Here is a 20,205-nt window from a genome sequence, read left to right as displayed (position 1 = left end):
GAGGGATTATAATGGCTTAAATGGTAGTCAAATGGCTTATATTGCATTTAATAATGCATTTTGGGATGTATTTAAATGGAATAGGAAAGAATGGGTTTACCTATATTAAGTTGGACAGATGGACGAAACCAATAAGACCAAAACTTCTCCTCCTCCTCGTCCTCCTCCTCCTCCTCCTCCTCCTCCTCTGTCAGGGCTGATTCAGTTGCTCTCAGTGTTTCCACCCACACTGTGTTATGAAAGAATTCACTGCAGGGCTTCTACAATCTGTGACTATAAAAGTAAACGGACAGAAGAAATACGCTTATTCCCTCGTCAGATCTGCTCTCTGTGTATACTGTATATGTATATGTAACACCTCATATGCAGCTGGGAACAAACACAGCTGGGAGCAAGTTTATTTTTTCCTTTAAACAGCCCACCACACGACACCTGACTGACACAATAGTAATGTTTTAATATTGTTCTTGGTGATTTTTAAATGTGTATTGTACGTATTAGTTCAGGTTATGATAAGTCCTTTTTGAATGACACTCAGGACGCAGGGAAAGCCTCTCTCCACTTCTTTAAATGGAGAGGAAGGAGAGTTCAGATGCACAGAGAAACTCTTACTGGCCCTGTGGCAACTGGACACATGGACACATTATGTGAGCCACTCATTCACCTCCTCTTGCTCTTTTTCTCAGTATTATTACCTCTCTCTGCCTCCAGCTGCTCAGCTCCATATGTTCTTTATGTTGTTACTGTACAGCAGATGAGCTGCTCAGGTCTCCAGGTTGAAATGGTATGAATTTCAGAGCGCGATGGATTTCCTCCGTTTCTCCATCCTCCATTCTTCAAAAGCTTTCCCAACTCAGTGTCTTTGTCGCTAACTGACCAGCTCAGGATACACTTTCTGACCTGCTTACATTAACATAAATGGTTACTGGTCCAGCGGTTTATCTTAAACCTTAAATAATCTCTTTCTCTCTATCATCAAAACCTCAGTGTATATTGTCCCATCTGTTACCTCAGCTATACATTCCTATTTAAACTTTAGAGGAATAGTCTAAACTTTAGTTTTTACATGTTATCTAGCAGCAGTCTGTGTCTTCTGTTTTCCTTGCGGCAAAACCAACATTTAATTGCAATACTTCCACAGACTGAACAGATATAACGTACACTCTATTAAAGAAAAAGAGCGGAGTAATGCAGTCTGTTGAAATGTTACATTTAAACATTAGTTTTGCCTTGGGCAAATATTTTATCATTTCGGCCAGAAAGTACACAACTGTGAGTTCACAAAGTGTTTTTTGATATTTTCTGAAGGCTCCAGCGGCATTCTTTTAGAAAGACACAAATAAAAATAGAAATGAGAAAAGGAACTGAGGAGGTGGAGCCTCTAAAATTAGCTTGGAAAAGGGCAATGTATTGAGATCATTGATTGTATAAAGATGGACCACACGTCTCCACTAGTGGTTTCACAGTGTAGTCAACTATCAAAACCACTACTCAGCACTGTACATCACTGCAGACTAATTGTTCATCTGGGGTCTTAGCTGAACTTAAAGCTACTACAAGGAATTTTGAGGCTCCAGTAGACAAAATCTGTGGTGTTTCCACCGTAATAAACAGAAAATATGACATCAAAAATAAAAAAGTGTAAAGAAAAATCTCCTCCTGCTTAATTTTAACGGGCAAACGTACTACTCACTGTCACTTTGGCTCAGAAAGCATAAACCCAGGCTCCTTTCATCTGGTTTCACAGAAAATCCAACCCATTAAGAACAACTATATAGAACTAATAAGTCTTCTCACTGATGTTCTTGGCTGCTTATGTAGGTCATATTGAGGCATCAGTATTAAACTGAGACTGTTTCATGACCAGTTAAGAACTCCTTGTTGTAGCTTTAAGTTATTTTGAGAAGAAAACACTCCTGCTGTCCCTTCAAATAACCAGTTACTGCAGTCAGACAGGATCTCCAGTTCAGACAAGCCTGTTGGGGATTTAGTCCAATCAGATCGTGGCTCAATTGTAAATATCCAATAAAGGACTCTGCTATCTCACCCCCAGGTTGGTCCTGCCTACATTAGGTAACCCTTTATTGTTGTATTTGAGACCTTTTTCACAATAATTGATCATTGCTGTTGGGTTAAAAAATATGATATATCACCCATTGGGAATGGTATAGTGTCCACTTCCTGTCATCTTAAACAGGTGAAGTAATTTCAAGCCAGAGTCTGTGCAGTAGTGATCAAAGTTGGAGCTGCAGGGGGATCTCTTATGCTGTCCGTCTTTGTCAGTGGTTTAGACATTTTAAAAGGGCATCATCTACTTTTTTTTTTTTTTACATTGAATTGACTATCAGTCCCCTTCATTGTTGCCACAGGGACTGAAGTGCACTCACATCAATAACTGTCATCAGTTCAGGTATTTCAAATCAATCATTCAAACTCCCAGTGTCTCTGTTTCTCCAGGAAGTGGGTGTAGTGCAGTGGGCGGAGCGCTGCCGGGGCTCATAGGCGCCACTGGTCCATCGGTGATGATGAAGCCGTTCCTGTCATTTCCTGTCGAGACGACATCGCCAGTTGGACTTTTCCCAAACTTCAACACGGTATGACTTTGTGTGTGTGTGTGTGTGTGTGTGTGTGTGTGTGTGAGTGTGTGTGTGTGTGTGTGTGTGTGTGTGTGTGTGTGTGTGTGTGTGTGAGGGACAGTAACAGTGACAGGGTGTTGTAGCTGCCAGGAGTACAGCCCGACTGTGATAAAGAGACCTGTCACTCCGTCAGCATCACTCTGTCATCACTGTTCACCCAATCCTGAGCAGGCTGGTGACCTCTGACCCCTGTACGTCTCCTGCAGATGGACCCGGTGCAGAAGGCTGTCATCAACCACACATTTGGTGTTACCTTGGTCCCCAAGAAGAAACAGGTCATCTCGTGTAATGTCTGCCAGCTGAGGTTCAACTCTGATGTGAGTGTCCATCTTTGTGTTTCCCTGTATGTGAAGTTTAGATCTGATCCCTCTTCAAACTCCTCCAGTTAGTTTGATCATGTTTCTGTGATCAACTTTCTGTCATGTGATCCATCTGTTATCAGTATGTCTGAATACTCCACTTTCCAGCAGCTCCTAAGCTGCCTGATTTACATGTTGTTTCTCAAATCTGGCAACTAAACTATGTAGACAGGACTTTTGAGAGAGAGAATCACTGCTGATGAATCCTATGGACTCAGTCAATTGCTGATATCCAATATATTCATCCAGTTGCCCAAGCCTAAAACCAACAAATCAGATGGCTTTGAGGTTGTTGTAAGCATGTTTGTTCAATGTCGGTGGAGCTAGGCTAGCAGTTTTTCCCTGCTTTCTTGATCGCAAAATAGCATCAAGGCTCTAAAACACCAATTAGCCTGCTAGTTCATATTAGCGTATCTTTGTACTTCTTGCAGGTTTGTCACTATCTCATAATGTTGTATTTCTTGATGCTTTTTGATGCCAAAAGTTGTTCAGTTTTCTCAACTTTTGCTGGAGCTAGGCTAACAGTTTCCCCTGCAACAAGGTTTTGCTAAGATAGGCTAAACAGGCTACACCCTGGACCTCTAGATACACAGAGATGAAACTGACTGAAGCTGATGTTGGACTGTTGCTTGAAATGTATATAGTATATGTAATGTCTGCCACTCGGGGTCTCACTCACAAAAAAAAACCAAAAAACATAACAAAAGGCATAGTTTGATGACGTTGTGAAGTAGTGTGGGATCATGGGAATTATTATCGTTGTTTAACAACCACCATAGCCAATGAAAATCTATCTGGCATGACTCAGGAAGAAATAATTTTTATGGTTTTGTATTAAGGTTTTATTCACATTACATTTAGTCCCTTTATCCACCTTTCATCCCGTGTTTCCCCGGAAGGTATAGCAACAGGTGACCAAATTAAACACATGATTTCTCTGAGTTTGACCACTGTTGGACACATTTGGGATAATGTACACAATTCAACAAAACATATAGACATTTTAATGCAAAAATGTTACACAACATGCTCCAGGAGCTTTCCAGAGGACATGTCTATCTGCAGAGAACTAATGAATATATTTTCTTATGATGTCTAATGCAGCTGACACTGGGTGATACTTGTTATTTTGTTTATATGTATCAAATTATTCTTTCAGATGTTCCTACAAAACAGCCAATACTGTATATAATAATAGCACCTGTATAATCAGGTGTAACCTCTATCCGTTGTCTATATTAACACAGTGCTGTGTAAGTGACACTCAGTTCATTCACATAATGACTGCTGAGAGGTAACAAGCTGCCTCGTTAGTGGCATGCCAATCAATCATGACTAATGTATGAGCTGGTAAAATTATTCATGAGTGAACATGAAAACAGGAATCAGTGCTGAGGAGAGGAGAGGAGTCAGAGAGGGCAGCATTAACTCAGTTTAATAAGCCGAATACAAGTTGAGTCATGGCGCTTCCAGACAGTCGCATGAGGACACTGTTAACCTGGAGCTTTGTTACAGTGTGCTGACACACTGTTACTCTGGGCTTGTTACACTGTGTGGTGACACCTAACACGAACAGTTTTTAAAGGGGAGAGATAATTTCTTAATGCACTACATCACAACAATGCATCACAATTCAGGCTCCATATACATCCCAACACAGGTGCACTCAGACTCTTGTTGTTAATGATATACTGGCCCAGTGACTGAGCAGACCATATGACATAATCTCACCTGGTATTAGCATGCCATCTGTACTTTAATATCTTATCTGGATCAAAACAATACACACATGGTGTGACTGAAGTTTATACTGGCCCTACCATAAAAAACCTGTTTATAGAATGGAGTTATATACTCATATAAAATATAAAACCTGGAGCTAAAACCAAACTATTTTCTACTTCTCTTGGCTTGTTACATAAAACATGTAAGTTGTAATGAGATCTGTGCCCTTGTCAGTGCTTTGGTTTTTGGCATAAGGCTTGCAAAAGGCGTTTTCATCAGCTGCTAATTTGCAAATATCAGCATGCTAACTAAATCAAGGTGGTGAACTGGGTAAATGGTACATGCTTGCAATGTGAGCAAGTTAGCACATTGACATTGGGATTTAGTTCAAAGTACTGTCGTCCTCGAGCACAACCTCACAGACCCGCTAGCATGATGACACTGTAGAGTCTTAGTCTTGTTTAGACAGCAGAGACTGTGTGGATACCAGCGATACCTTGTCAGAAGTTGATAAGTAGTTATCCTTTTCACCAAAGTCTGTTTAAATGTGTTGAAGCGTACTACTGCATATGTAAAAAAGGTTGTAGAAAACCTTTTGGGTCTCCAGAGGAAGCTCTGTGAAATTATAAATATCTGCAAGATACGTTGTAGAGATAGTGTGCGGTGAGGAATGACCCTGAATGCATTAAATTTGGATTCATAATGGCAGGCTGTGATGTTGAGCTGAAGGTACAGTGTGTTGAATGTGGTGATATCCTGTCAAATGAGGCACCAAATGCTTCAGAGACACTAAGTACCTAGGATGTGTTGGGAAGATAATTTTTCTGAAGGAAAAGAGACAGGCCTAAGGCACAACAGAAAGTCATTACAAGATTAACACCTCAATCAAAATTTATAGTTGCTGCTCATGTAGGTCTTAGTAAGAATGTCTTTACAGTTGTTTTCCTCCGTTTTTGTCATGTTTTTTCTCAATTATTTGGGAAGGTGGTCCTCAGAATTTCTGAACAATCAGAAGTGGGCCTTATGTTACAAAAGGTGGTGGTGGTTGAGTTGCATTGTGGATAATGTTTAATAGGGGCCAGTTTTTTTTAACTGTTCATCAGCGCAACAATGTTGTTGGAATGCAGTTTTAAATCGGTGGAGAACTCTTAACAACATTGATTGTAAACCTCAGGAACGTGGCACAATCTTGGTGAAAGAAACCCTTAATGAAGGATTGTCTCAGAAACCAGTGGAAGAGTTGACCAGACAGGAAGTGACATCAGGACATCAGCAACATCCAGGCGACAGACAAGCACAAATATAAAAATAAAACTTGTCTCGTCTCTCTGTCTGTCTCTTGCTCAGTCTCAGGCAGAAGCTCATTACAGAGGCAGTCGTCACGCCAAGAAGCTCAAGTCTCAGGAGAACAAGGCCAAGGCCAAGCTGTCAGTCACTGGAGAGTCCAATGGGAACAGTCCTGCTGGCCACGCCCCTCCTGTCTCAACTAACAGCAGCACCAATCAGCACGCAGGTTGATTTTATCTACCAATAACACTAATCTGGATATTGTTACCAATGATGCTTTTATTTTGGTGGATGGGTTTGTTTTTCATATCATCTTCCTCTTCTTTTTCTGTCTTCTCCTCTTCTTCCTCTTACTCATCCTCCATCCAGAACTCTTATCTAGCCTCATCGACTCCTCCTCTCCTCTAAAATCCTTCCTCCTGGCCCCCCCCTCCTCCTCCCCTCTCTCCTCATCCTCCCCCTCTTCTAGCAGAGCAGGCAGTGAGCCCCCTCCCTCCAGTCCTCCCTCCGCTCTGCCTGCCCCGGGCCTCTCCTCTTCGTCTTCCTCCTCTTCCTCTTCCAAAGCCTCTCCGCCTCCCCCTCCTCCAGCTCCTGTCACCTCCACGTTGTCCCCTGCTCCTCCTCCTCCTCTTCCTGCTCCTTCCCAGGCCTCCTCCCAGGATGCTCCTCTCTCAGTGGAGTCGGAGGAGGAGAAGGCGAAGAAGCTACTGTACTGCTCTCTGTGTAAAGTCGCTGTCAACTCTCTGTCTCAGCTGGAGGCTCATAATGCAGGTGAGGATGAGCGAGATGATGTATGGAAAGACTGTGTAGAGCTGTTTATTATTATTTCTCTTATTTCATGGACATTGTTTTCCCTGTTTGCAGGCTCAAAGCACAAAACGATGCTGGAGGCTCGGAGCGGTGCTGGGCCGATCAAGGCCTATCCTCGACCCGGCGCCAAGATGAAGAACGGCAGCACCTCCGGACTGAAAGGTTCCGGCCTGCAGAACAAAACCTTCCACTGCCAGATATGTGATGTCCATGTCAACTCTGAGATCCAGCTCAAACAGGTAGAAACACAGCAGGCAGAGACCGGTTAATAACATTATCAAATCTTTGACTGTTCCTGTTCAGATCCACAAACAATGTTACTGTGTGACTTTAGTGTTTTAAGAGGTTAATTCAGATTCACTTAAGTCACACAATAACAAACCAACAGATCATGGCAGCGGTAGATCAGCAACTCCTGTGTTCTACGAGGTAAAATTAGTGATTTTGCCGATGAAGAGTGAGAAAGCAATAATTTGCTGTCTACAACCCCACTTCATATTATCTGAACTTTCCATTTAACAGTGTCATTATAATAACATAATATTAAAAATAATAATAGTGAGAACCATAAAAGAAGAGTAAATATCTAATGAAAATCAAAAAGAGTCCAATTATGTTTTGATTTGATTCATTTCAAACATTTAAACAAATAAAATATATATGTGGAAAAAAACAGAAACAAACACAAAATAATGAACAGACTTTCAGTGACAAACGAAAACTAACATTTCTTGTACACAAATGTGTAGGAAGAAGCAACATGCTTGTCCAGCCCTACCTCTAATCTTCAGGCTAGGATGTTTTCATATTTTGCTGCTTCTTCGCCAACATCAGTGAATATTGAATGTTGAATTTTTGGTATTTCATTCTTTCTGCACTTTTGTTATTTCCAAAACTCAGCCAGATGACGAGTCACAGGCTTTTCTGTCTCGAGCTTTGTCATCAGTGTTTGTTGTTGTTGTTGCAGCACATCTCCAGCAGGAGGCACAAAGACAGAGTGGCAGGAAAACCCAGCAAACCCAAATACAGCCCTTATAACAAACAGCAGCGCAGCTCACTCACTGTAAGTGTCTCTCTACCACTCTCTGGCTAATTTAAAGTCTTTAAACTTTATTGATAAGAACCAATCTGCACAGTATTGTTCTTCAATACAATAGATTGATGATGATATAAGTCAATGTGAAAAATAATTTCACAATCAGTTAATCCATTTATCCATTTATTTACTTTTGGATTTATTCCACCCTGTTTTTCATCTCCTCTGCTTGTTTCCTGTCCTCTCTTTATTCCCTTGTCTCTCCTGCTCTCCTTGTTTTCTTTCCTTGTCTCCTGTCCCCTCCTCTTGTTGTTTTCTTTTTTCTTTTCTCTCTTCTTTTTTCCTCTCCTGTTTCCTCACCTCCTTGTTTCCTCTCCTCTCTTTTTCCTTCTCTAATCCCCTTGGTTTCTGTTTTTGTCTCCTTTCTCATCTGCCTAATCACCATCTTGTTTCCTCTCCTTTTCTCCTCCTCTTTTCCATTTCCGTGTCTCCTCCCCTCTTTTCCTCTCCTTTTTTTATTCCATTGTCTCCTCTCCTCTCCTCTCCTCTCCTCTCCTCTCCTCTCCTCTCCTCTCCTCTCCTCTCCTCTCCTCTCCTCTCTTCAGAAGGAGTTGGTGAAGCCCTCCCTCTCTCCCTCCTTCCTCTCCACCCCTTTCCCTCCTCCGCCCTCCTCCCTCACCTCCACCATCTCACTTCCTCCCTCCTCTCTCTCCTCTTCTCCTCTCCTCACCACCACCTCCTCGCCCCTCACCCCCGCTGCCATCTCTCTCCACCCTCGCCCTCCAGTCTCCTCGTCCCTCTTCACAGCCTCCTTCCTGCGTCCGGCTCCTGGACCAATCAGAACGAGCCAAGGATCAATTCTCTTCACACCCTACTGATGGCACCGTCGGCTGTGGGGAGTCGAACCGGCGTCCTCTGACCTCCAGAGGAGACATCAGCTCTGCCATCATGGCTGCACGGATTCAAACCTGCAACCTTGTCACCTGACACAGGCTTTGAAAAGAGACATGAGAGGACAGAACCTTCTCCTCACCCTCCTCCTTCTGTCTGGATCTGACGTCTTCTTCATCAGCTTACCTGACAGCAAGCTTTGATGATTTTATCTGATCCAGAAATGGACTCTTTGCTTTAAATAAACCACAGACCTGAAGCCAAACAGAACAGAGGCTGAAACGTTCCCACACATCCTGGAAAACCTGAGATTTCTTTAATGCAGTAATGGAAGAATCCTGGAAAAATGACATAATTGTCCCGAGTTTGTAGAAAGCAACAAGTGGTATGGAAAAAAAATCAGTATGCAGCTTTTTTGTCACCTCCATGTGTCATTTTGATGCTCCAGATTTAAAACAACTTGAAGAAAAACAAGAGAAATGTTCAACTTGTGCATGGAAACATAAAGAATATTTAATTTTTTCTTTCCTCGACCTTTTTACCAAAAAGAACCCCGAAGTACCTCGTCATTCATGACTCTTGGTGGCAGCCTGAATCTACTGAAAATAAAGCTTTTTTAATATATGGGTTTAATTGAGACAACAAGAATCAGAATCAGGACCAAAATCAACAAGCAGAATCTAAAAAGTCAATCCTATAACTTGCTCCTGGTAAAAATGCTGACAAATTAGTGACAATGACACCCCGGTGCCAGTAATTTGCTGAGTTTTGCTGCAGCTTGTGTGGAGACCAGATGTCTGGTCTGGAAGGGGTTGGTTCTGCCCAAACAAATCTCTGAACACAAGACGCTCTTCCTCCTCCCACTGGGGGAACTAACCAGCACAAACCTGATGTCAGAAAACTCAGCAGACGTCCTTAGCCATGAACGAATAATACTGCAGATGTTGTCATGTCATATCAACACTGGACAATAATCCCCCAGGTGTCCTCCTTCAGACGTCCCAGCACTCATGTTCAACTTGTTCCTTACATACAGCATCGCAAACAGCCAAACTACAAAGTGAACAAAGAGGAAAAGACAAGGCTGATGGTATTCTATGTATTTGTTAATGTCAACAAGTCCCACGATCCCCCTGTCTGTTTGTCTCGTTATGCTCATCTTTGCTGAAAAGAAAACATTTCAAGCTGGTTGTCTCTAAGGGGACCTGTAAAAGCAATATAATCACATCTTAAATTAGCTAAACTTAGCAAAACAGTAGCTAACCAGCTTGCTAATGATTGATAAATTGTAAATTAGTAAGCTAGTTAGCCAGAGTTTTGCTAATACTAGCTATCATATATAACTAGTTACGAATAATGTAGATTAGTTAGCTAGTTGAATAGAATTGAATTAGTCTTTATTGTCTGCTGAGGTGGTGGGCTAATCTGTATGCAGTCCACCAGACATGAAAAACAACAATAGCAGTGAGTAAAACAAACACATATGGAAGGTCACATTACATGTTAAACATTAGCTAGCATTTTGATAACATTTTCTGTAACAAGCTAACTAACGATTGATGTAGATTAGCTAGCTAGCTAGCATTTTGCTAACCATAGCTAACTTAAGATGTGACTATTGCTTCTCTAGCACTGTTAACCATCTTTAAAGTTTTGTTTTCCTTTCAACATCGACAAGCCTAGCACATATCCAAGTACAGGAAACACGAAAGGAGAAAACCGACTGAGGGTCTGTCGGGTACCAAGCTTTCTCAACTGTTACTGGAGCACTGAGCAAAAAGATGCACAACTTAGGACTGGTCTACAGCCAATCAGAGCCATGAAACATGTGACATGGTACTGAGTGACACATGCAAGCCGGGGCTGTATTTGGTCGGTTTTCAAGCAGGAAAAAAAATGGCATCCCGGTCGCAAATTACACAAAAATGTTTTTCTGAAAATATTTGAGGCAAGAAATAGGCAATGCAGGTAATATTCACTACTATCAGTTGTTTTGATAATGCGTTGGTTTGTTTTCAACTCCGATTGCCTGCCTGATCGTGTTTCTTGACCCAGCTGACCCCAAACAATGAACCTTAACAGGAACTTTAATCAGGAGAGTTCATTTGGGACGGTTTGTTGCTCATTCTTGACCTCCTGCGGATTCTACATGCTGTATGTCTGGAGCTGAAGTACGAGTACATGAGCCCCTCCTCCTTATATCTGATGTCCACACCTCTGCCTGTACCTGCTGTTGTCTCCACTGCCGGTGTATTACAGACTCACTCTGCACTCTGGGCCGAGTGCAACAGTGAAAAAAGGCCTTTTGTCCCGACTGTTGCCTGGTGTGAACTCTCAGTCTGTGGGTTTTGTTTCAGTCAACCTTCCTGCTGACCAGAACGAGTTTAGATCGTCTGAACAGAACTTTCACTGCAACTGAACCTTTTAGTACAAAGAGTCGGAGGAACTTTTTAAGACTTAAACGCGTCACTGGAACCTTTCACAACCTGCAACAGCAAAGGAACATTTTCCTTAAAATAAGCTCATTCACTTTCCGTGAGAAAAAGAAAATATTAACATTTGTCTGGTTGCTTTTTCTGTGCTCTAATAATTTATTTTACAGTGTATGTTGTAAATATTTACTCAAAGCTTTTTCATGACCTTCAAACAACCACATGATTTGTCCATCTAGAGGCAGATATGTCAACAACTACTGGCCACGTTTGGTTGAAGCCTTTAGATTAGGCCCCATTACTTTCCTGTAGTGCCACCCTCAGGATAAACATCACATTTTTAGCTCCACCACTAGTAAGGCTTTAAGAATAGCCAAGCAGTTAGCATGTAAAGTGTGAAAAAAATAATCTCAACTCACACATGCACTCACTAGCTTTATTCTGAGGTTTCACCTGCATCTCAGAGTCTTTACAAAAGGTAAAGCAGTAGGAGTTCTGTGGCTTCAGGCCATCTGCTGAGAGGATAACAATGGTAAACTGCAGGACCCAGCCAGTTAATATGTGTTCGTCTGTGGCAAACATTTCATCGCAAGTTAGTTAATGATGATACTGAGTGAATGACACGTCTGTTGATTGTCCCTGCAGATCAAAGCGAATCAGAACAGAGTCGAAGTGACGGTGTAACTCAAGCTTTCACCATGAAAAAATATGGACCTACCATGAACCCCCTGTTTTTTTAGAATGGAGCTTGGTTTAACAATCTGTTCACTGAGAGCAGAGGATACTTTAATGTTAATAATTCACATAAACTGACCTGACCAACCTTCTTATAATGAACCTTGTGACCAGCAATAAGTAAAGTAGGAAGTGAGACTAAAACCAACCTAATCTCTTCTTCTCTGGTGGTAAAATGCAGTGCATTAAACACAAAAGACTATCAAAATAGAGACAGGTTGTTGCTCCACCACAGTGGTGTAGTTAGTTTACAGTAATGTTGTATTGGATAGATTACTAGAACAGTAAAATAAAGTGTCTTAACGACAGAAGGACAACAATAAAATTATAACAATAAATGATGAAAGGTAGCGAAAGTCATGACGTTAACAGACAACTAATGTAGTATTCATTGTTCATTCACCAAAGAAGAGTATGTGATGTGGTTGAAAGTGGAGCCCTGAGTTTAGTTTATTTTCTCTTACAAACTGATGATGGTCAGTCAGTCAGTGTTGGTGCATTGTTCTGTCTGTCCACCACCTTCATATTCTGACTTGTAATGATCACTGCAGCGTCTATGGGACACTAGCAGTGTTTTCAACCCTTTGTGCTATGTTCTCAACAAGCTAACAAACATCATCACTTTCTTTAGCAGTTTTAGACGTGCATGTAATAACATTAAAATGATCAGGTGGTTGTTTGGCAGTCATGAAAAGGGCTTCACAGAACCAGGAGAAACCATAGAAAACTTCACACAAAGTTAAAGATGAGGTGCAAAAGGCCTGCCTCCTCCTCTGTGGTGATGTAACAGGCCTGTTTGTCTTGTCCACTCAGTCTGTTTATCTCCAGACTCTAAAGGCTCTGATTGGCTGTCCACAGTGTGAGCCTGTCATCTTTTTCCCCGATGTTCTGCTCTGTGATGAATGCATGTGAGGAAATCAAGCAATGAATGCTGAATCAATGTTGACTTTTATTGGCTGGAGAGGACTTAAGCCCTATTCACACAAGTCTAGTAGCAATAAACACTTTACAAATTAATTTGGAAAGTAAACATTTTAAAATATATATTTTTTGATAAAAAACAAGAGAAGACAATTACATTGACCAATAACTCTTGCAAACCTATCCTGTTTAAAAGATACAGTACAAAGCACTTTATTGAGTACAAAAAATTTACATATGGGATACGCAGAAGTTATTGCTTTTCAAGCAATAATGGCTGAAATAAATAAGTTAAGATATAAATACATAATAAAAATAAGAGTACTTACTACAAAGTCTGAATCTAAACCTTTTGGGTTTAAAAGAAGTCTCACTTTGATCACTGTTTCAGAAATGTTAAAGATGGTCCCGTTAAAGTCACGTCAATGAAAAGACACTTGCTCTTGAACACTGTAAGAAAGACTGTGTGGACCAGACTTTAAATATTGGATTTTAAAAAAGTGAAATATTAATAATACAAACAAACATTCAGCAAGGCTCAAAATACGTTGATTTAATATTCATTTATAGTGAAAGGCTGGCGGTTATTTTCTATGGTTTCAAATGGTTAATATTTTTCTGTCTGTCTTCCTGCCTCCTCCTGAATAACTTGAAGCATCTCAGTCTTCCAATAATGAACAAACAGGTTTAAGGACATTATGTGTGTATGTGTTCGTGTGTGAGTGTGTGTGTGTGTGTGTGTGTGTGTGTGTGTGTGTGTGTGTGTGTGTGTGTGTGTGTGTGTGTTTATCTATGCAGTATTGGGTGTCACGGTGCAGTAACTCTAACTATCTCATCAACATGCAACTGTAAAAAGAAGACAAAGTGTCATATCCATGTTGGTGATGCTGATGAACCTCCGCTACAGCTGTTTGACAGCAGCTTGTTGAAAACAAAGCTCCGAGCTCCTCAACTGAACTTCCTCCTCTGTCTGATGATGTCATCATGATGCAATAATGTACAGATCAGCTGCTGCTTTTCTATTCGCTTTGCTTCCTTATCAGCAATACTGAGGCCTGAGAGTCTTGATACTCGTCCCAGTCCTCATACTGGGGCCGAGCTGCAATACTGGAATGAAACAAGCAGGGATGTTTTAATTGTCGTGATGTTTCTAATGGACATGATACAGACTTTTTTTTTTTAATTTTTGTTCAAACCGTAAAGTTTTTGTTGAAAACTGAGATTGTGAATGTGTGTGTATGTATGTGTGTGTGAGTGTGTATTGTCTCTGTGCTTGGATTATTCTGATCTGATTTCATCGTTTTGCTTCCAAAATAAAAGCTCATTTTCCATTTTTGGAAGCCAATTTTTGGTCACGTGATGGGGAAAAAGAAGATCCTACAACTAATTGTGATGACAATCTTTCTCAAAATAATGATATAGATACTGAGCCATTATTTAAAGCAGATGTCTCATTATTTTGACATACTAACTCATATTTTTACATACTAACTCATTATTTTGAGGTACTAAGACTTTAATTTAATATACTAACTCACATTTTTGACATAGTAAATAATTGTTTTATGAAACTAACTCATTATTTTGTCTTACCTAGTCATTGTTTTTGAGCTACTAAGTCATTATTTTGACATACTAACTCATTCATTTAAGATATAAATCATTGCTTTAAAATATTAACTCATTATTTTGAGAAACTTTACAGTATCTTTTTCAAAATCACACTGGTGGAAATAGGCTTCCATATCCATTTACCCAGAGGACATGCAAACAGTGAATAAGTTAAGTCTTTAAAGGAGCAGTTCACCCAAACGGCTGCACACAGGGCTCCACTCTGTAGTTGTTTTTTAGAACATCTGATACATTCAAGTTAACAGCGGCAAATAGAGTTTAGTTTAGTATAGTTAAGCTGGGAGGTTATTTGTGCCTGCAGCTATTGAATTTGAATTTGATAAAACTGTTTGACTTAAAATCTAGTATACTAAAGGTGGAGTAAGCAATGGTTGATTGTTGAGTCTCATTAGCAGTCGGTCAGATACCGATAGTTTGGGTTGGTTTCCTGGACCTGAGGAGGATGGTCTGGGAATGAGACTCAAAAATCAACCCAACCCAAAGAGTTGGTATTCCTCCAGAATGGCTTACTCCAACTTTAAATATAATTAATAAATCCAGATTTTGAAAATCCATGTTCAAACTGTGGAAACACATTGGATTCATTATTCTGAGACTTGAATTGGATTTTTTAGTTGCTGATGAAACAAAGAGTTCAGAGTTGAAAATAGACATAATATTTCCTTTATATTTCAGCTGAGAGCAGCAGTGTTCAGTCTTCCTTAGACATGTTAAAAAGTGGCTCCTCCTGCTTCAGAGAACCTCTGTCCACTTCTTTATGTACAGTATTTATTCTCGGATCTTTTTTTTTTTATGATGATGATGATGATGATGCAAATATGCAAATGCAAACTTGTCAGGTTGAGATAATGCAACATTTCTCTCCTTATCATTTTATTTATGTAACTTTGTTTTATTTGTTTTCATTAAAAAACTGCTGAACATCCTACATCAGTCTCATATTCTTCATGAGGATATTAGCTGATTGGACTGAAAAACTGTTAACAGCTGTAAGGTGGCACTGAATGCTTTGTTGAATTCTTGTTTACTTCATGATCAGATCAACCATTGCTTGATTTGAATCATCTAAAAGAATACTTTATATTACTTTGGGATAGACCACTTTACACTGCCCTGCATTTCAGTCACTTTTATTCTAATAGAACAAATTATTAAGGGAGATTGTTTTATCTAGTTTTCTATTTTTTCCATATGTAATTTCAACACTTCTAATGTGACTTACATGGCTCTCCTTTCAGTACACCCCCAGTTTTGAAAAGCTGCAGGAGTACCATTGCAGGAAGCTGATCAATGCACTGCTGTGGACAGGATCGGCAGCAAAACATTTGTGGACACCTCAAGAAAGGTCGAGCAAAAGAATATCAATGTAAATATCAATATAAATGTAATCTATATTTAGAATATGTTCACGCTTTACCTTCGCCTTTACCTTTACCTGCCATGAAACAGCATTTTCCAATGGGAAACCATCGTTATATAAGCCAAATATTCTCTGCAAAGCCACCAGACTCCTTTGACAAAAACATAATTTTGACTCAAAGAACACAGGAATGTCTGTCCTACCGCTGCCTTGATCTATTAGTTTGTTTGTGTCACTGAGTGACATGGGCAAATCCAAAATAACTTTGCCAGTGGAGTCTGGTTGAATGCCAGAGTGATATTTGGCGTATATAATGGCAGTTTCTCATGATAAAAGGCTGTCTGACAGCAAGGTAAAGTGTTGAAAATATTGTAAAACATACATGTAAAAGGATATTGATTTTTTTTTTTGGGTGTAAGCCTTTTTTAGGAATAGCTACAATATGTTTTGCTGCTGACCCACAGCAGTACATTGCTTCCTTGCTGGTATTCCTCTCTGCTTCACCAAAGTGGGGGTGTGCTAACCTCCATCTACTGTACTTAATATACTGACTGTCCATAAGTACCTCAGACTTCATCATAACCTGAACTATCCCTTCAGTTAGTCTCATGAGACCCATGATGATGACTCATGATAACTCTCATGCTGATTGGATCCACATCAACATGAAGGCACATGCTGACTCATGAATGATGTCAAAAGGAAAAGTGTTACTCAAGAGCTGGTCTGACCTTAAAACCTGTGGATAGTGTGGAGGGTTAATGAATAGAAACTGAAACATCAGTAAAATTCAGTGTTGACTTCTTGACATGTTTATGATCAACCCAGTAAATTCTTCACCGATCCACAGTGACACACTGCACGTTGAAGACCTTGTGAAGATAACACTGTGACCTGATGAGAGAAAACTGCACCCTCTCGTACTCCTCTTTCTAGTAATTCAAAATCTGCAGACCTTAAACAACTGACAAACAAGGATCACAGCAGCATCCGACACAGGTCCTGACAGTCTTTTTTTGTTGTTGTTTTTGGTTTTGATCTCATTTCAGGACATCACACTGAAAGTTTAGTTGAGCTGCAAGCTCCAAGGAGCTCAAAGTGATTTTTTTGTGCCTCCGTGCAGGTGACAGTCTGGCAGGTGACTTATCTGGTTTGCGAAGACATACAACCACGTGGAAGTAATTCTAGTTTTATTGCAAAATACCAGCAAAGGTCTTTGGCTGCAGCTTCAAGATCAGGAAGAACAAGAAAAACCTAAAGTGTGGCCAGAAGAAACTGAGGTCATAGGACGGGCAGAGAGACAGAGAAGAAAACTGGACTAAACTGAGCTTTTCACTGGTTTGATCATTTACACTTTGCCTCCTGCTCAGTGGTAATAAATAATTGGGCCAGTTAAAAACTGACAAGGCATCTTATATAAGAAAAATATAAACATGAATAATTATCTAAATCTACAAATCTTAGAAAATAATACAGTATTTTGGAGGCCTTAAAGCATAGTGAAAATTATCATTTTTGTCTTGTCTGCACAAGATTAAAAAAAACATTTGACTCATCCGTAATTCGTGACTTTCAAAACTTAATCACTCCATAATTAATCCCAAATTTCGAAGAAACAGGATCTTTTACTGAGTCAGGGGTCTTGTAATGGAAAATTTAATCTGACCCAACAACATAAATAAGTAGAATTACCTAAGCCAGCCTGTCAAGTTGCGGATAATATCTGAAAACCCTGAAGGAATTTAATAAAATTTATGAAGTGTGTTTTTGGCAAAATGGATGTTATCACTATATTTATGTGTATAATTCCGGTGAATAATTTCCAGAGAGAAATATGCTGTTTTATTGACTATTTTTACAGTGGAGTATAGAGGACAGATAGAGAGCTGAACTTTATGATATCACAGTGAAGTTGACCTTTTGTCCATTTGGATAAAAAATGTCATCACCTCATTATTTTATCTTATTAGATTTGTTTGTGAAATTTTAGCGCACAAATTCTTGATTGTTTTGTGAGGTCACAGTGACTTTTGACCTCCAAAATCTAATCAGTTCATCTTTGAGTCCAAGTGGATGTTTGTACCAAGTCTGAAGAAATTCCATCAAGGTGCTGTCCCAAGAATGGGACAGATGGACGGACAGATGAATGGCTGTTGCCATCAAGATGTAATGGGTCTGCAGTGATGCTTCCTGCCTGTTTCCTGACTCTGGAGATGTATTAGGCCTAAATGGAAGCAGGTTGAACTTCCTGGCTTGTGGCTTGTGTCCACGATCTCATTGTTTTGGTCACTATCCAAAGCTCATGACCAAAGGTGAGGGCTGGAATATAGATTGAATGGTAAACTGAAAGCTCCCTTTTCACCATAAGACTCCACTCCATCTCTATTGCTGACACTGCTCAATCCACCTATCAAACTCATGCTCCGTCTTCCTCGTCCTCGATCACTGCTGAAAAGGACCCAAAAAGTCACAAACCCCTTGCTTGGTGCAGCAACTCTGTCCCCACCCGAAGGGAGAAATCCACAGTTCCCTGTCAAAGAACCATGGCCTCAGACTTAGAGGTGCTGACATTCATCCTGGCCACTTCACACTCAAATTCAAAGCACTCAAGTGTGTTCTGAAGGCCACGGCCCAATGAAGCCAGCAGAACCACATAATCTGCAAAAAGCAGAGATGCAATTCTGAGGTTCCCGGACCGGACACTCTGCTCGCCCCTGCTGCTTTGAGATCCTGTCAATGAATATCACATACAGAATTGGAGACAAGGGGTAAACTCGGTAAATCTAGCACCCACAGGAAAACATTACACATTAACACTCTAACATTAATTTTACATAAAAACTTCTCCCTCTACTACATCCTGGAAGCCTCTTGATGGCAGCGTGCAGCCCATGTAGTTTGCATTAATGACATTAAACGTGTTGAGATTATGTCTTCGTGTAGACCAGATTTCACCCACCAGGAAAATCTGACATCTGTCTTTCAACCTACAGCTGAACAAATTATCAAAATGATTTAACAAATTTGTGTTTTGTGACACGTTTATTCTAACTGCATTTTAGCTGTTTGAAAACAGGGATAAAAAAGTCCCGAGACGTTCAGACCAAATATCAATTAATTTTCAACTGGAATTCCACAATAAAATCTCGGTTGGTGCTCAGTGGGGGTGTTGGTTGCTAGGTTAGGTAAAAGTGGATAGACCATGTTTGGCTGAGTATTTAGGATTTCTTAACCTGAGATAAGACAGGATGCAGTAAGATAAGACAGGATTCAAATGACACCAGCCCTGATCAGCGTCTCATCATGTTTGTTTGGTGCATCTGTTTGCTTTTATTGAGCTTTAGAAAGTCCTTTGTACCTGCTACAGTGCAGTTTGCTGACTCACTGTCATTGTTGATGATGGTGTGATGCTAATGTCGATGTTGTTGTCTAGAATGGTGGTTGTACTGCAGATTGTGGAAATACTGTCAACCATGAATATTTTGCTGTTAGATAAATACTAGTAGAATCTCATGCTACTGCACTCTCCCCTTATCTTGTACTGCCTTAAGATATGAAAGCTTTTTCTTGCCTGTTCATGCCATGTGTTCAGTCTTTACTGTATCATATTGCATCATATCGTGGTGTATCATGGCGTAGTGTAGCACAATCCTAAACCTAGTGAAGATTTGGCTCTGTAATACCAGATTGGGAAAAATCCTATCTCAGACTCTTCCAGCATTAAAAAGTAGCTCAGTGTAAATAATTACTTTACTTATGTAGAGTTTTCATGTATCTGTACTTGAGTATTTTTCTGACAACTTTTTACTTTTATAGCACATTTTAACACAAATATCCGTACTTTCTACTCTTTACATCTTCAAAACAGGCTTGTTACCTTTTAGGGGGATTATTGATTATTTTTAATTTGCATCATTGCACGCTGACCTCCCAACAGATTTTAACCTAAGTGGATGGGACAATAACACATAGCAATGTTGATTCCTTGGTGTATCCAGTAGTGCACATCATGCACAAGATGAAACAATAAAGAGACTTGACTGTGGAGAAAAGGTGAGGTGTTAACTTTGCACAGAAGCAGCTGGTAGAAATGCCCTTCAAAGATGCTTTTTAATTTTATACTTTGTGAACATTTCAGACACTATAATTTTCACTTCTACGTGAGTAAATAAGCTTTTTTACATACATATCTGTACTTTGACTTGAGTATAGAATGTGTGCACTTTTGCCGCACTTTCACTTTCTCTATCTTACCTTAAAAATTTACCCATGTTTTGTGTCTAAATGACAACAATTTTTGAAATTGGTTCAGTACAGTGTAAGACATGCCGCCATCAGCTGCAAAACAGGCTGAAATGTATCCCGTCAAATTTTATCTGCT

The 20,205-nt window shown here is 40.0% G+C and overlaps 1 protein-coding gene across 1 annotated transcript in view; it reads left to right on the top strand.

Annotated features, from left to right (window-relative positions):
• znf385b (zinc finger protein 385B) overlaps positions 1-9,351 on the top strand; it is a 36,253-nt gene extending 26,902 nt beyond the window's left edge. Inside the window, exons 4-10 of the mRNA XM_084724049.1 lie at positions 2,458-2,594; positions 2,843-2,953; positions 6,068-6,233; positions 6,377-6,778; positions 6,872-7,056; positions 7,785-7,880; positions 8,459-9,351. Of these exons, the coding sequence (XP_084580175.1) occupies positions 2,458-2,594; positions 2,843-2,953; positions 6,068-6,233; positions 6,377-6,778; positions 6,872-7,056; positions 7,785-7,880; positions 8,459-8,731 (1,370 nt within the window). The 3' untranslated portion in view covers positions 8,732-9,351. The remainder of the gene's footprint in view (positions 1-2,457; positions 2,595-2,842; positions 2,954-6,067; positions 6,234-6,376; positions 6,779-6,871; positions 7,057-7,784; positions 7,881-8,458) is intronic.
• Positions 9,352-20,205: the final 10,854 nt, after the last annotated feature.

The sequence above is a fragment of the Lutjanus erythropterus genome, chromosome 8, assembly GCF_056507025.1.
Source record: "Lutjanus erythropterus isolate fLutEry1 chromosome 8, fLutEry1.hap2, whole genome shotgun sequence".
In the NCBI taxonomy this organism is placed as follows: domain Eukaryota; kingdom Metazoa; phylum Chordata; class Actinopteri; order Lutjaniformes; family Lutjanidae; genus Lutjanus; species Lutjanus erythropterus.
Note: the sequence above shows the minus strand (reverse complement) of the source record. Positions and strands in the feature narration are given on the sequence as shown.